This window comes from Rousettus aegyptiacus, unplaced genomic scaffold (assembly GCF_014176215.1).
Source record: "Rousettus aegyptiacus isolate mRouAeg1 unplaced genomic scaffold, mRouAeg1.p scaffold_m13_p_18, whole genome shotgun sequence".
Classification (NCBI taxonomy): domain Eukaryota; kingdom Metazoa; phylum Chordata; class Mammalia; order Chiroptera; family Pteropodidae; genus Rousettus; species Rousettus aegyptiacus.
The window spans coordinates 21,630,194-21,647,941 of record NW_023416293.1 but is presented as its reverse complement, the minus strand read 5'-3'; the positions used below and the strand labels follow the sequence as shown (position 1 = coordinate 21,647,941).

Here is a 17,748-nt window from a genome sequence, read left to right as displayed (position 1 = left end):
AGAAAATAGCCATCTCTGAACCAGGAAGCAACTCCTCAATACTGAAATTGCCAGGGTCATGGCTTTGAACTTCTTAGCCACTAGAACTGTGGGAATAATTTCTGCTTTTTATAAGCTACCCAGTCTATCACATTCTGCTACAGCAGCCTGAATGGACTAAGACTTACTCTCATCCTGTCTCGATATGTGATGGCCTTCTTTTATTCTCTCTATAAAATGGTTTTTTTTTTTTTTGGCTATAATTTAAGTGTAACATTTGTTTATTTAGCTTATTGATCTGTTCATAAAGTTTACAGTGATTCCAAAATGTTGCTCTGCCTTAAATTATTGATATCTCCATAGCAGGAAGGGATTCTGTAACCTGTCTTGAAAAACTAAATGCCAGGCACTGTGCTTACTGCTTTTACATACTTGGTTTCCATTGAATGAGACTTTGTTCATTTTTCTTTACAGTGTACGATGTCCAGTAAATCAGCCTGGATTGATGTGCACCCAGTCATCTGTGGGGTAGAAAGAGGCTGATGTAGGTGGAATGATGATACACTTTATTAAAGCAAAACTACCCATCACAGCGGCCAAACACAGCAACAGATGATGTCACCTCTCTAGAAATACCATGCCTCCCAGGATGGAGAAAGCATCTTTCCAGAGAAAAACAAGAATCCTTTCAAGTCACGTGAGTCTGTAAATGTCCTCAGGGCACATTGTTTCCTAGTGACACAATAAGGCTGACAGAGGCCCTGAGTCCTTGTGTTTTTCTGCACTTCCTACTGCCTTGAGCAAAAGACTGGAGGGAGACGGAACAGGGCAGGAGGCTTCCATTCCAGAAGCTGGGTGTCCCCAGAGCCTTCTGCCTTAGTTTCAAAGTTAATAAAGAATTACCTTTCCCCAAAGCCTTTCTAGACAAAGTTATTTATCTCTTTGTCACCTTTTAACATGTCTTTCTTCTCCCTTGCCTGTGCCTCCTCCCCCACTATCCTATTCACTCCTCTCTCTAAAGTTGTCTATAAAAGACTTTGCATCTTGGTTGAGGATCGGAGTCACATCAATTCTGAACACAGCAGGCGGGCTCCCAGGCTGTCTTTTTCCAAGGAGAGGCTATCAGCAGCAAGGCTGCCTCTGCGCAGGAGATGAGCCCACAAGGGGAAACCACATATTTCAGACCCGGAGGGGGAAGAGCGCTGGCTGCACTGATGGATGACGAGATTCCAAAGTGTGCTGAAAACACAGAGCTGGTGATGCCGGCTCCCTGCTGCGTGGAGATGGCACTCTGTACCTTTTGGCTGGACTGTGATTCTCCCCTTCTGCCAACACTGAAGCCAGTGATTAATGGTGGGATCCAGGGATTTGAAAGCTACACAACTGTTCTGCGGTCTCCGGGGAAACTGGTACCAATTTAATTAAAGCCATCCCATGATATCGAGCATCTATTAGGTGCTTATAACTGAGGTAGGTATTTTGGGGGAGAGAGAACAAAAGAAGCAAATAACGTCAGCTCTAATTTTGGGTTTGCTGTGCATATTAGAGATAATATTTTTAAATTTCTTTATCTGTAGCAGTCACATAGTAAAAGAGAACTTTTGAGAATCTGGACTTATTCACTTCCTAGGTATGAGTGGAAATATTGCCAAGTGCCTTACATAATGTATAGGAAGTGAGTTTCTCTTCCAAAGCATGGGCTGTATGATCACATGTATCTTAAAAAAAAAAAAAATCTTTATTCCAGGTAACCCAACGGGTAGCTAACAGGTGAGTGGGGAGGAGGCATGATAAACTTTCTTGCGGCCAGCTAGATGAGCTGGGATCATGAGTTTGGAAATTAAACAGAACTTGCTTCTAGATTATATCTAAATGACATCGCTTCCTGAAGGCTTAGTTTCCTCATCTGTGAAAGAAGAAGTAACTACCTCATTGTGCTGTGGTAGGAATTTCAACAAGAGAAAGCCTGCCAGGGTAGCACATGCTTTGTGTGATGGGCCAGGGGGCAGCCCCCTTTTGGGCTGTGCCCTGGTTCCTGGGATGAGGTGCTCTCTGCACCGGATCCTGGTCCTGATGTGTGGCTGAGAATTTCACTGCTAATTTTGGTCTCACAATAGGAAGAGTAAATTATCTTATGATAGGCTGGCTATTTATTCCCGTCACTGTGCAGTTAGCATTGGAGAGAGGCCCATGGGGTGGGTCAGATCAAGGTAGGTAGCTCTGGTATGAAATAAAAATTCAGTTTTTCCTCCCTGCTATGTCGAAGGTGACCCGAGGCTCCACTGTAGTGATTGTGGTGGATTTCTTTAGGACTGGAGTTTGCAAGTGCCTAGGCCTCTGTTGTTGGAGGAGAGAGCAGCCCCTTCATGAGAGGTTTGCTATGAGGGGAGAGAGCTCATGAGGTCCAGCCCTCCCTGGCTTCCTAGGGCTGGATAGACACCCATGCTCTTCCTTCCTGCAATTTGAGCATAGACTATGCCCCAACGATGCCAATCATGGCCAACCAAAGTCGAGGCCCTCCAGGCCTGAAAGGTTTTTATTGCTTCGGGTAATCTCGAGATGGTCCCCGTATTATGACTGCTAAAATTTGTGCTGTTTTGTACCATGCTTCCTTCTCTGCCTGGATCCTGTTATTGGACCCTTAAAGACCTCTGGGCACCAAGGCAGCCTGCAGGGTTGGGGTCCAGGCCCCAACTTTTGGAGCTTCCTTTTGATTATTGGGCACAGACCAAGATATGAAGTGTAGAGCCAGGAGTGTCTGGCCCTCAGACTTTGGGCCAATGTTTGCATATTATTCTGATGAAGCACGGAATCTTTGTTTTCTACTCAGAAAACTTTTCCATAATATTGGTAGCAGACCAATCCTCTAAGAAACATTAAAACACAGCTCTCATTTTGCATCGATGCGGGACAGGGCAAATGTCCCCGAGTGTGGGGAGACCAAGTCCTGAACTGAAAGAAGACAAAGAAGATGAGGGATCTTTGGCGAAGAGTGTGGAGAGAATTCAACACACGCATCAAAGTTAGAGTCGAAAGGAAAGTTTATTAGAAAAGGAGTGGCACCCTTCAGACAGAGCGTGGTCTCCTCTCAGAGGCAGAGAGTAAGAGGAAACGGAGAGAGACAGGAAAGGCACTGAGAGGGACTTTCAGTGTTCAGGAAATTCAGTTTATATGTCATTCTTAGTTCCTGTGAGTTATAATTTAAAAGACTTTGTTAACCATTTCTTTTGATATGGACATACAGGGAGGCGAGAGGAAGAATGTGTAACCTGAAAAGGTCAGAGTATGCAGAGTGAAAGGCCCGCTGGTGGTTCCCAGCCTTTAATCCTTAAGTTCCTCATGGTTTGGGCCATAGGGAATGACCCTGTTGGTACCTGTTTCCCTTTCGCAGGTGTGGGGAACAGGTTGTTAGCAATCCCAGCAGAATCTTTCTTTATTTTACAGGTGTCCTCCTGGCTTGACTGCAGCGCTGATCAGCACACTGCAGTCTCCGAGTGTAACTTGATCAACATTTTTAATTCTCTAGCCTCCTCCCTACATTAGAGATACTGGAAAAATAATTGGAAAGGTTCAGGCTTTCACTAATTCTTTGACTCTAATGAAGATTTAGAAAAAGGCTGGAATCTTGTTTAATCTCACATTCTGCGGTGGGACCAGGCACATATTATTATTATCCTTTGCCATCTCTGCATGTGATTAAACAGACATCAAATTCAACTTGCTATTTCAAGAAAAACAGTTTCAGAAATGCAGACTGCTTTAGGAGGGAAGATTTTTTATGCAAATATAAACATTTATACATTTCAAAACTTAAAGCACTTCAGTTTCCAGGAGAGAAAGGAGCTTATTTTTAGGTGCTCAATTCAGTATTTATTTACTGTTTATTTCATAGTTATGAGGCAGATTCTTTAACCTTTCCCAGGGAACAAGAGGAAGCTAGGTGTCAAGTCTGAAATAGTCTTCTGGAGATCTTGAGATAAAATTAGCTTTTTACCACCTAGTCGTGAATGGAGAACTTCCATTTACTAGCCCCAGGGCAAAAGTAATTACTCAGTGTGGAGGATGAGGCCCCAACCTGTTACCATGGCAACTATATGGCGTCTTCTCTTCTTCATCAATTCTATAGAACATTTTTTAAAATTTGTCACCAAACTAAACCCCAGAAATATTGTAGCAGTTTGATTTTCCAAAGGTAAGCGAACACAGAGTCCACAAACTCAAAGAAACCAATTTTTTTCTCTTGAGGTGTAGAAGAGCAAACATTAAATTGAAGAAAAGAAAAAAACCCAGGAAACTTCTTGTGTCCTCTGAGACTACCCACCAAAAGGTTGATGCTCATCACTAACATATGCAGCTGGACCCGATGTGTGTGTGTGTGTGTGTGTGTGTGTGTGTGTGTGCGCGCGCGCGCGCGCGCCAAATAAAAATGTACCTTGGAAGAATTGGTAATCAAAGACTGGTGTTCTTATGTCACATGGACAGTCTATTTTTAAATAACATTCATTAATATATTTAACTCATATGTTATAAAAATAATATATACCCATTATAGAAAGTTTGGATAGAATAAAAAGAAAAATTAAAAAGACACCGGGTAATCCTAACATCTCGAGGTAACATTTTATGTTGATGAACTTTTGATATAAATATACATTTCAGATTATAGTTAAATAACAGTCAAATAGAATGTGTATATTTAATATATATTTAAATTTACATTATGCTTTTTTTTGCCTTAACTTTAATAATAAGTTAGGAACATCTCTCTGGCTACAGAATATTTTACCATAACATTGTCAGCAAAATTTTTCTGTAAAGGCACACGCAGTACATATTTTTGACTTTTTTGGGCCACAAAGTCTCCACCACAACTACTCAAATCCCTCGTTGTTGAGAGAAAATTGCCACAGACAGTAAGTGAATGAGCAATCCTGAATGTATTCAAAGCACCTTCGTTTTAAATGAAAGCATAATTTATTCTATGAATATGTTCAAGTAAAAAAAAAAAAGAAAATACGTAATCTCCTGTTGTTGAGCATTAGACTTTTTCAACATAGAGGCGATGTGTATTTTTGTAAGTAAATCATTTAGTATGTCTGTAAGATTCTTTTCTCTTGAAATGGAGATTTTGGGGACAAGAGCTGTGCAAAAGGCTGTGATACATATTGAAAGAGCATCCTTCAGAAAAGTTAGGGCAATTTCCTACCAGAAGAGAGAACAAGCTGTGTAAATGCCCAGGAGTGACAGTGTGATATATTTTCATGAGGAAGGGGAAATACTCTGACTAGACACTAAAGTCCAAGAAGAGAAGTAGCAACGACATTCACCAGCTGCCATTCTTGCTGTAAATATTTGTGGTGTCTTTTTCTCTCTTCAAGAAGCTTGAAAATCAATACTTTCCTTCATCGATACATGTTAAAGTTTTACAGCCCGCAATATTAAAAAAAAATTATCTTATATTTTTGCAAATGCTCTTTAATTTTCATTGTTATACTGAAAACATTAATGCATCTGCAGTTTACTTTGTGGTTGGTGTTGAACCAAAACTTTTTCTTTCGTCCTCTATTTCTTTTTTTCTTTCTCTTTTTCTCCTTTTCCTATTTTTCTCCATTCCCTTTTTCTTTTCTTCTTTCCTTCTGATAGTTAATCAGTATTTACAAATTATTGAATAGTCCATATTTTCTTTTTACTGATTAAAGATGCCATTTAACACAATATTAAATATGCATGTTTTTTTTCTGTGATGTCCAACATTGAATGCTGTTTCAATAATTATGGCTTTGTTATGTCTTTTAATAAACACCATTTTAAAAAAAAATTATCTTCATTACCTTTAGTAATTTATTCTTCTAGAGCTTTGGTAAAATTAAGATTAAAAGCCAATCACAATTTTATAGTAATCGTATTAATTTATAGATTGATTAGGGAAGAACCAACACATTTCCATTATTAATTCATCCCATCTAGTACATAGTATGACTCTTAATTTGTTAAAATTATCTTTTAGTTTTTTGGTAATGTTTTATATTTTATTTCTAAAAGTTTCATATATTTTAATTAAATTTATTCAAAATAATTTTTTTCATTTTGGTACCATTGTGAATTGTATGTTTTGATCATATAGTTAGATTGACTCTATGTTTTTGAAATTTAATATGAGGTCGTCTATTATTTGTTACATGTATACTTTGTTAGCTTAAGAAAACATCCTTCTGTTCATGCCTTATGAAGAGATATTTTAAAATTATAAACTGATGTTAAATTTTATCAAAAGAATTTTGCCATCTTTGAAAGTGAGCATATGGTTTGTCTGCTTCGATCCATTAATGCGATGAAAAATAGTAATATATTCATAATATTCAACCACTAATATTATAATCATTGCGTTTTAAATTATAATTGAACTATAATTTATTTTAGTATTTATTGTAGTATTTAATTACATGTTCGTATCTATGTTCATAAATAATGTATAGTTTTAAAACAGAATAAATTAAAATATCTTTTGCTTCTACTATATTAAAGGAAAGAAAAGCAAGCTGCAGGATTATATATTATGACCTAGTTTTTATTTTTAAAAAGCTTTAATATGAATATATTTGCATAAATATATTTAAAATAATGGCAGGATGTATATCCAGCCACTAGTTTTGCTTACCTGAGAGGTAAGAGAGAAGAATTAGAAAGAAGTGATAGTCCCTTAGCTATACATTGTATGCTTCTATATGACCTGATTTGAAATGAATATGTGACATTGTGTAATAAAAGAGTGTGATATATTTCCTTAAGAAAGATAAAATTCAATAAAACATTCATGATAACTTAATTTCACCCCAGTAAAGTTTCCTGAGTCACTTATAATCTGGCACTTCTTCCCAAGTAAATATTTGAAATAGAACTTGTTTTCTTTTCATCCAAATCTCTGAGATATGTGGCATTATCTTCATTTTACAAGTGAAGAAAAATAAATTGTGCCCTATATTTCCATGGTTTTCTCATTCCAAATCCACTTTCTGCCATCCCACCTAGCTGTTCCTGCTGGGATTCTCTCTGCAGTAAGTAAGCCAAATTTTTTTCCACCAATTATCTATGTCCCTTTCTGTCTTGCTATTCTATAGATATCTCTCTACACTGTTGTGTAGTAGTTTTCAGTCAAAGAATCATATCAAGCACTACTTTACAGACTGGGATATAAATTAGCCATCTTGTTTTTAGAGTACATATAGAAGGATAGGTACCCATACAATAATAATTAAATTATAAAGGCTTTTTAATATTCCTCTTCCTTTACCTATTTTTCTTCTCTGATACAGGAAGGATAACTCTCAAACATGAGGGATTCATGTTCTTTCCCCTCAAATACCCTGCTCATGCTTTCCCTTATCCCATGACTCCCAAACCTTTCATTGTGACTCTTGTTAATTTTTCTGACCTCCCCAAAGCCCTCATTTGTTCCCCAGAGTATTGCCTTAGATCTGTGGATCACTTTGATTACTTTCACATCTGGGATTTGTCACATGTTTGTGTTAACCATGACCATGTGTGGAATTACCCAGCAGGATTTAGGAGACACTCAGTCAGAAAAACCATCCCTACTATGAACAACATCTGGAAAAAATTAAGAGAAGATATTTCCCATTGAGAATTCTTTGGAAATGTATTGTAATGTAGAGACAGACAGACACTAGAACTCAGGCAGAAGCAGATGCTGTTCTGTCCCTCCTGAGGGCTCAGGAAGGGTACTATTTCTTCAAAAGATTCATAAACTAATTATGCACCATAAATGCAAATTCACGGTGAGTTTACAAATAAACAAAGAATTTTTCTCACAAAATCTTGTCTAGAACCAGGAGTTGTCTCCGATAGAGTTGTCTCCATGGACTTTTCTGATGCCATGTGTGTCAACAAATAATGATTTTATAAAAGGGAGAGGGGCCACGGGCCACATTTTCCTGAGTTGGGTCATTGAACATCTCCAAGTATTTTCCCCAAACTTTAGGGTTGGTAAAGTCAAAATTGCCTTTGCCAGGCATTTTTCTCCTAATTTTTAGATCCATGCACATTAAATCAAATTTAATCCGTATGTTTTTGATTCATTTACAGTTAACTCATCAGAACATTGTTTTGTAAGAGTCATTTGGCCCTCAACAGGACTTAAGAGCTTTCTTAGCAGCACACAAGCACGCATTCACACACACACATGGGACAACAGAGTATCCATATACATATCCTTGGTTGCTTAGGATTAAGATTCATTGCCTCTCCCTGAACCCACATCCAAATGGCATTGTCTTGGTAAATCACGACCATCTGATTGTATTTTAGGGTGCAGAAAGATTTACTTTTTGCTCTTCTGGGTGTATTTGGAATAAATCATTTCAAGAGTCCCTACTTTAGGGGCTCATCCTGGCTTTGAATGAGTGGTTTCTTTAAAGAGTTGACATTAGGCAGCCTTAAACTTTCTTATGTTCCTTTAGTGTAGTATACAGTAAAAAATTGCCTTAAGTTTTAAAAAATGGACAATAATCAGTTCAGAGGAGATCAATGGTGATGATGAAGATTTAGGGAAAGGTGGATAAGAGCACTTCTATGGAGAATAAGCATGAGGAAAGTCAAGTAGCGTACATGAAGGTGTAGAATTTGGGGAGGCTGTGTAAGGTTTTGTTTTATTTTCTTAGTGTCTGAGCTGAATAAATGATTTACTTGCAGTTCTAGATCATGAAAAACATTTTAGAAGACTTGCTGATATTAAGACTTGGAAACTATCAAAACGTATTCTTAAGAGAAGTAGTTACATATGTGAAGCCACCTAACGGTGCATCTCAACTCAATAGGATGGATTCCAGGACATCTGAATGCCTGTGAAATCCTCATCTAATACATTTTTCATAAGCCCCACTCTCCTATGTGGCAGAGGGGAATTTGAGGTGGTGGTGAATGAGGTAGAACAGGGCTCGGCTGTTCTGCTGGGTTGGAGAATGACCTTCATTTCTTTTTCCAAGGCAATCACTAGAGATTTGGTGAGCTCAGTTGTCATGTTTAGCAAATCTACACTGGAAAAAAACATATCTGTGACTTGTGATGGCATTTTTGACAAAGGGATCTGTCTTTTCTGTTATTAACATAACAATTTGTTTTCTCTCCTGTCTTCATAATTGATATTTTTCCCTTCTCAGGAAAATATTTGTCATTTAGCTATATTTTTCTAGTTTGACCACTGGTAGTCTTTCTTCCCGGAGCTGCCATTTTACTATGGATGATTTTGTCAGTCTCAAACAGATTTTACTTTTTTTGAACATTGTGAATTTTCTTAAATATTTTATTTCAAATGAAATTATATTTCTTTAATTTTGTTTAGGATTAAATTCTATTTATATTTTCCTTCCAAAGCTATGGAACAGTGTATAATATAATGGTTTTTACAAAAGGAATGTATTTAATAGCCAATTAGATTAATGATTAATTTTTTTCACACACACACACAAAACATGGTAATAGTTTGATTTTACCAAACTATGTTGTATATTTTTGTTTCCTAAAAAAATCCTATTTCCCGAAGCTTAAGTTCTTCAAGTTTTGTTTCCCCTCATTTAATTGAAACCACTATTTTCATGGGAAATGAAATTAAAGATAGATGACATTTTCTCAGTAGAAACTTGTGTCATGTGAAAAACGCCATTGACATAATCTTACCCTGCTTTGTGTGTGTGTGTGTGTGTGTGTGTGTGTGTGTGTGTTTTAGCAATTCAGAAATCCTACTTTTCTTAAAACAAAGAGAATGAACAATTCCTAACTTTTAAGTTTTTCTTCTGACCTTCTACTTTCACTCGTCCCCAGACCTGGGCAGTTCTCCCTGCTTCTGTATATGTGATGTCTTCGGACAGTTCGTCTGGGTGTCCTAGAAGTGCAAGGCCTTCCCCTCTTTTATCACCAGCAGAACTGCTTAGCTTATGAAGACTGGTTCAAAGATCACACAGGCATTCTTTTCTCACCTTTCATAACAATTTATTTGTCCTTTGATCCTAAATGATTATAATAGTAGCTACCATTTACTGAGTGCTCAGCATATGCCAGCACTTACCGTAGATGAGAAGCTTAATGCTTACCCTCTAATGGGCAAACATTACATATTGAATAAATTAAAAATAGAATTATTTGTACCTGGGTCTGTTAACCCTAACAGATTAAGACTTCCTGAGATGAGATTAGGGATTGACAGACTATAATATACATGCTTAGCAAAAGTTAACTGAGTTAAATAGTAGTATAATGAAATAAGCCAGACAGAAAAAGTTGAAAATCACATGATATCACTTATATGTGGGATATAAACCTAAAAGCAACAAATGAGCAGAACAAACATAGATTCATGGTCATGGACAATAGAATAGTGGTTACCAGAAGATGGGGGGCCAGGGGGAAGGGTGAGAAAGATGGGGTAAAAGGGATCAAATATGTGGTGATAGAAAGAAATCTAACTATGAGAGGTGAACACGGTGTAAACATATATATTGCCTTACTGTTAAAGTGTACAGCTGAAACTTATTGGATTTCGTTAACCAATGTCACGATAAAAATAAATAAATAAAAAATAAAATAAAATAGAGAAAAATTATATTAATATAAAAGTTATGACAATGAAGCTTTGCGACATTATCCTCTTGAAGTGGGAAGTTTTGGCCAAGACAGACTGATTCAATTTCACACATCTAAAGTTTAAACTCTATAAACATTGAGTCCATTGTTATTTCATTTAAGAATTTATTCACATTTTTATGGCTCAATCATTCATTTTGTAAATTAGTTGAGTACCTACTTAAGTACCAGTCACTTTTTTAGGTTCTTGAGATATAGTGGAGAACAGAGCAAAAAAATTCTTTGGCCTTGGTCAATGTTCTATATGAAAGAGTCAGATAATAATTAAATAATACATAAATCTTGTGTCAGGTGATACAGATCCTGTATCTTGTTTTTCCTGGAGGAAAAATAAGATAGTGTAAGAGATAAAAGAAATGCACAAAATGGAGGTCAGGGGCTTGCTGCAGAGTGAACAGGAAAGACCTCAGCTGGTAGAGGATATTAGAGCAGAAGCATGAAGACAGTGGAGAGGTTGGCCATGCTAACACTCGATGCCGGGCTGAGGAAATCACAGTGCAACAGTCCTGAGGTGGGAACACATTGTCTGAGGAGCAGGAAGCAGGGCAGAGTGGGTGCAGGAAGGAGGGCAGAAGAGGTAGAGAACAGCGAGTAGGGGGCTGTGGTGGGAGACGAGATCGGAGAGGATGGGGACAAATCAGGGAGATAATTTAAGGTGAAGAGAGAGAGGTGGGGAGTTCTGAACAGGACAAAGAAGGCTCTGACTTATAGTTTAAAAGAAACGTCCTAAATGCTGTGTGGAGAGGCTGAAGAAGGACAAGGAATAAGCAGAAGACCACGTAGGAGGCTAATGCAATAAATAATCCTGGTGAGAGAAGCTGATGACTCATACTGATTATATTGGAGATGGTCAGAAATGGTCAGATTCCAAGTAATTTTGCAATTTGAGTCAATAGGATCTAGGATATTGGAAATGTGGGCTCCAAGAGAAAGTGAGGAACCCAAGATGACTCCAAACTTTTGGGCATGGAAAACTTGAAAGCTTGTGTTTCAATTTACTGAGGTGGAGAAAATTGCAGAGGAAGGAAGTGAGCTGGGGAGGGGTTGCAATTGTCAATGTCACAAAACAAGCCAAGGCCAAGGCCTCGATGTAACCGATTCTACTGGTAAAAATATACTTTTAGATTTCAACATTTTGTTAGTTACACAGATGGCAAAAAGAAGAGTAAGTCACAGACGCCAGTTCCCAGTGCTCCTATCCCTCATATGAAAATGATGACCCGAAAACTAAAGGGCTGCGTGATGGCAGTGTGGGCGTGGGACAGCTCTTTGCTGAGGAGCTGAATCTTTACCAAAGCAAAGTGGTTTTTAGTCTGCAGCTCTGGTCTCAGGTTGACTGGGCAGATTGTTTCATATCTCATCAGAACACGGGAGGCAATGAGAAACTGTCTCATTACAGCCTCACAGGGATGGTGGGAAGGCCAGTAAGGAATGGCCTTGTTACTTATGAACTTCCCATTATCTTGTGTTCTGGGGGAATTACTATTCATTCTGCCAAGACCTAATTAGCTGTGGTTCAAGCCTTTGTCTATATCACTTATTGAGATATATGCGAGGTCGCCAGGGTGTTGTGGTGCAGCCCTTGCTCTATAGGAATCAAGAGTTTGGGTTTGGGATGTGTTTGACAGCCATGTGGATGTTTACAATTGATGTGTGGATGGGGGGGCAGATCAAGTGTAATAAGAGGGTCCTGGAGTTTGGCCAGGAGATTATACATTTGGGTGTCATTAGCATATACATGTTAAATAAAAAGCAGGAAATTTGACGAGATCAACTAGAAATAAAATGAAGAGGAGATGAGGTGAGGTCTAAATTCAATAAAAGCTTATTCAAAAATCTGCAAGTATTTGATTGTACATTTGTTTTCCTTATCAAAGCATATAACACACTTAGAATTAAGATTCAGACTACCTTGTTTCTATACAATTTAAATACTAGGTAGCAAAAATAGTGAATTGAAAAGACTTAGAATTTATAAAAGGAACCATGAAGAATGAAGCACAAAGTAAAGAAACAAGTGTTAAAACCCTTTTGTAGAAAAGAGGAAAAACTGGGTAGGGAGTGGGAGGGAATAGCAGCTGAGTCTCTAGAAAGATCCAGATGACCTCATATATAGCACACTGTCCTTGTAGATTTAAAAAATACTGATTACACCAGAGTAATCTTTCTCTCTACCTTACTTTCTTCAAAGTATCTTTTTTTGGTATTTAGTTGGGGCACAGGACAGAGGTACACACCTCAAGAATAAAGATATATCTCTGGTGCTTTGAAAGAATGAAAACCATAAAAAACAAAACAAAACAAAACAAAACTCCAAAGAAGAAAAATATATAGAGAGAAATGTATTTTATATTTTTACCTTCCCTTCTTATAAATTGTAATTAGAATGAAAGCCTTTAAACTCTAGGCTTTAATCCCCACCACCCCCGATAGTGGAAAGTTAGATGGAAATTAGAATTGAAAACACCTTGTCAGTTAGTCCCAGCTCTTCTGAGCGAGCACGTGAACACAGAAAGTTCGGAGAGGTGGTAGGTCAAAATAATTCATTTTTAATGGACATTTAATAGGATTCTAACTATAATCCTGCTTCACCTACTTTAGGCATAAAATAAAGCTGCACAATTTACATATTCAAATGAAGTGTGTCTAAGCTGCTATCCTGTCGTGAGAACGCCTTTCTTCCTCTTAAGAGCCCCACGTTGCCGCAATCATCTGTTTGAAAGCCTCGTGGATAGTTCTCAGCCCAAGCGGTAGATATTACCCACTGGATCAGAGCAAGGTTGGTGTTTTTACTGTGGCAGCTGTTGCTGTTGCTGCCACACAGTCTTGCTGCTGAACCCATTTCTGACAGCATAGTGCAGTCCCTGGGTTGGCCTGCAGGTGGCCTAATTATAATGCCAACAGAGTTTGTCAGCCCAGTGGTGCAGAGGTCTGAATACAGCTGCAAGCAATGAACCTGAGCCACGACTGCTTGGCCATCAATCATTTCTCAGCACCCAGGGGGATCTAGAACCCCCCTCTGTCCCCCGCTATTAGTATTAAACTTAGACCACACTGCTGTCTGCGTACAGGCCTGGGCCTCTACACTCAGTCTTCAGTTACACAGCTCTGTGACATACAGGCTTTGTGGTCATTGTCCATAAGGAACCATCCAGGACCAAGTCAGGAGCTGGCCAGTGCTCAGAATCAGCCTCCTGCATGAAGCAGCATCCTGGCCTGAGACAAGAGAGAAAGTTTCTCTCTGTCCTGATTCCAGGCCTGCTAATTTCCTGCCGTGACATATCTTGCCACAGCAAGCGGCCCATCATTAAATAACCAATGACTGCTGTACGCAGTGACATCACCGTAGCAGAATGAGTTTTGGGCCCCACCCTTAGGCCCTTCCTGCTTGTCTCCACTTAGTTCCCCCTTGTTACCACACTTATGAACATGCTCTAGGTCATCTAATCAGCATCTTTTGGATCATGTTGCCCCTGGGAGCAGCCCTCTAGCTGATTTAGACTAGGGATTTCTGACTCAGATGAGGGATGTGGGTGGACCTTTTGGGAGGTTTTTAGACCTCACGGTGATTCAGAGAAGTTCTTCCAGAAATCATGAGCTACAAACTGAACAATGCTAACGGTCTTTCAGAGTGACTCAAACCAGCCTGCCAAGTAATTTTAGGTCCAGCTGAGCTTATTGCCTGGGCCCCAGAGTCTCTTCAAATCTTAGAGTAGGGTCCTTGAGCTTCCTGAGGCCTGGGCTCCGGTGAGAAGAATGCCTGCAGCATGGTCCTACTTAGCAACCACCAGCAGGGGCGGAGCCACCCAAAGACCTCTGCAAGTGTGAAGGGTTGTGGAGAGTGCAACTGGCAAGCAATCCGAGTCTTGAAATTTGCTCACTACTCTGAAAAATGAGGCTGTGGAAAGGATTTCTCTGACTGCCCTTTCTATTCTAATACAGTCTAAATATGGACATTATGATATCCTAAAGGAAAACAAAAACAAAACAAGATTCTTATATAATTCTTGATGGATGTTAGCTAAACTTGTAATCAGTCTGCAATACATCAAAACATTATATTATACGCCTAAAATTAATTCAATGTTGTATGTAAATTATAGCTCAATAAAATTTTGAAATAAAAGTTCAAATAAAAAAATTAAAAAGATAATTCACACACATGTCAATTGAAAAGCAAATAGAATCAAGAACCTTGTTTAAAGGCAGAGGATTTTTTTTTGTTGTTTAGTTGTCTTCTTCAACTTATGGGTAATAATTTATTATTATTTCTTTTTAATAATATTAATTAACAATATTGCTGATATTTAATAATTATATTGTTATTTTTACTCCATAACTACCCTATAATCAGAGAGGAACAATTGCTCTTAGCCTCTCCCTCCACCTGTTATGGGGTACTGGGTTATGATAGCCTAAGTGGAAAGCGAAGGGTATAGGGTAGCGATTTAGCCTTACTAACTTTTGTTTTGAAAATTTGGGCAACTCAGCAAGGCACTTTGCCTCTCAATTTTATCAGTTTAAAGTATGAAACTTATTTTTCAAGATTTCTGAGAAGACAGCGATGTTTGAAGCATTTGGTATCAGACCTATCATACGCTATCATGCAAAATAGTTATTATTGAGATTATTAATCAAAAACATGCACTGCCCCATGCCCATTCTCCTTACTCTGTCCCCCTTTACGTTGCGAAGTGACTTCCTGGGATTCATGTCTTTGAGTCCACCATCATTTGTCATGTCACTTGTCATAGGCAGGTATAATGAACATCTGAATGACTCATGATTTTCTATTCTCTCCCTGTAACACAGCCACACTGACTCCATCAGTGAGCTACACTTTCAACGTCCTTATGAAGACATTGATCACACTTGGTCACAATTAGCTTGAACAGATCTACTTTAGCTACCTCAGAAATACCAACTGACCACTAGATGTCGTACTTGTTAAATACTTAAAAAGGTGCTACATTTTTCGCCCCTACGACTCAGAAATCTCCTTTATTTTTTTTTTCTCTTTTTATTCAGAAGTTTTAGTGACTTTGACAATTGTTTCTACTGGTTTAGAATGTTTCAATCAGTGGGTCGATTTTATTTGAGTTTGCAAGTCTATGTTTCATGCCAGTGTAAATTGTTTTGCTCAATGACAAATTCTGCTGTCTTTGCATCCTATTGGAATGCAGCAGCTGACACACACTTGTCCACTGACCTGAGTTATATCGAACAATAAAGTCAACTGCTAAGCCCTAAGGAAATAAAATGGTGATGAAAGACCAGGCTTGGAGAGTGGTCTGACGACTGTGACAGGCAGAAGCTACATCTAAAAGAAAATGTCTATGCGATTAAAAAAAATAGTCACCAAACTGTTTTAGACATCAAAGCTCTGGGACTGAAAGGCCTCTTCTTTGCATTTAATTGCACTGGGAACCAGTAGCTGGGCAACGGGCACGAGTCTGGAATCACGAAGGGGCTGGTTCAAGAACTGGCTCGGAAGGCAGCCTACACGAGTGTCTTTGTTAACAACTTTAGTGTCTAGCTCAAAAAATGTTTCTGAACATAATGATAGAAATAAGCTATAACAGGGTTGAGGAAACAGTAAAAGATGGAGAATGAATGGCTTAAGAGAGACCTTGGGAGTAAGAATAAACTTGCCAAGGCACACGAGAGAAAGAACTTTATGTTTTATAAGTTATATGGATTCCTTCAGTCTAAAAGTGCATATACCGAGAAGGCGAATAAATTTGATGAGAAAATTATTCATTTTACTTCATTTTCCCCCTATATATGTTTATAAGCTGTGAATTAAAGAGACAACTTACTCTTATTTTCGGACAGTCATACCCAGACTCACAGTGCATTTCAGAGTCCAGGGCTAACCCTTACACTATGGAACACCTCACAGTACATTCCAATGTGGCTGTAACATTGTTCCTTAAAAGGCAATGTTATTCTGACAATTTTGTCTTTGTATTTCACCCTAGTTCTTAAAATTCTAGAAAGTAACCCTAGGAAACACTTTTCTGGTGTTTCTGGTGTTCTGGTGAAGGAATCTTAGAGCATATCTATTCCAATTACCTATGTTTTAAGGAAAACAAAATACATACCTGAAGTTAATAAATTAATTGCTCAAGATCCTACTTCTAGTTATCCCAAAGTAATTTGGGAGATTCCTTCTTATAAACAATTTCATTAGTCATATGAGACAAGCATCCTTCAACATCTTACAACGCAAACAGCAGAGGGAGGCTTCCCCAGTGCAATACAGCACAATGTATGCCAATGGCAATGGCTAAGGGGACACCCCTACTGTGAATCCTCAGAATACGAGGACAGTTGGCGGAGTCAATCCCTAAGAGCATGCTCTCACTCAAAGATTAATTCCTTTACTGATGACCTGGAGGATCTTAACTTTATAGTTGGAGAACCTTCTCAAAGTGACTCAAGGAAAACTTTGTGAGGTAGTGGAATGAATAGAGGTTTTGGGATTGATGGCCTGAGTTAAACCCCTATGTGACTTGCTAATTAGCCTTGAGCTACTTCTCCGAGTGTCAGAAAAATCAACTGTTTAGCCTATTATAACGGTCAAAATTAAAGGGAGTTTGTTGAGAATTTGGAAGGGGAAAACAGACATGAACACACTCATGAAATGCAAAATATCATAACACAGGTAATTTGGGAAATCATCTTCTGGACTTGCTAGAACAGTCTCAAATTCTGTGTAACAAGGTGTGTTAAATATGTAACTACATGTTAAGTATTATTTATTACACCTCTGTAAAATTTCTTCTGTATGTGTATTGCTTTTTAAAAAATTTATATGAGACTTATTTTAAGAAATTGAAAATGGCTTATAGAACACGTAACTACAACTAAAATAAAATTAATCTTTATTAGTTGCATGTATTTGCATATAAATACATTTAAATGCTGGAAAAAAACCCTTGGTGATTTTTTATTTATAAAAATAAATTCATTATATGTCTAATAGTAGAGGAGCAAAAATATGTTTGAGAGCTCTGAGGAGAAAGAGTTATTTCACTGAAAGAAATCAAGAAGGGCTTCATGGAGATGGCAGAGGGGGGCATGCAGCGAAAGATGTAACTGGATGAGGCT

The 17,748-nt window shown here is 38.2% G+C and overlaps 1 protein-coding gene across 3 annotated transcripts in view; it reads right to left on the bottom strand.

Annotated features, from left to right (window-relative positions):
• Positions 1–17,748, bottom strand: part of RGS7 (regulator of G protein signaling 7) — a 557,275-nt gene that overhangs the window by 40,887 nt on the left and 498,640 nt on the right. Inside the window, exon 17 of one of the 3 annotated variants that reach the window (XM_036235633.1) lies at positions 253–500. The exons of the other annotated variants lie outside the window; for them this stretch is intronic. Coding sequence (XP_036091526.1) covers positions 438–500 — 63 coding nt within the window. The 3' untranslated portion in view covers positions 253–437. Of the gene's footprint in view, positions 1–252; positions 501–17,748 lie in introns of those variants that run through there. 3 annotated transcript variants of the gene reach the window in all.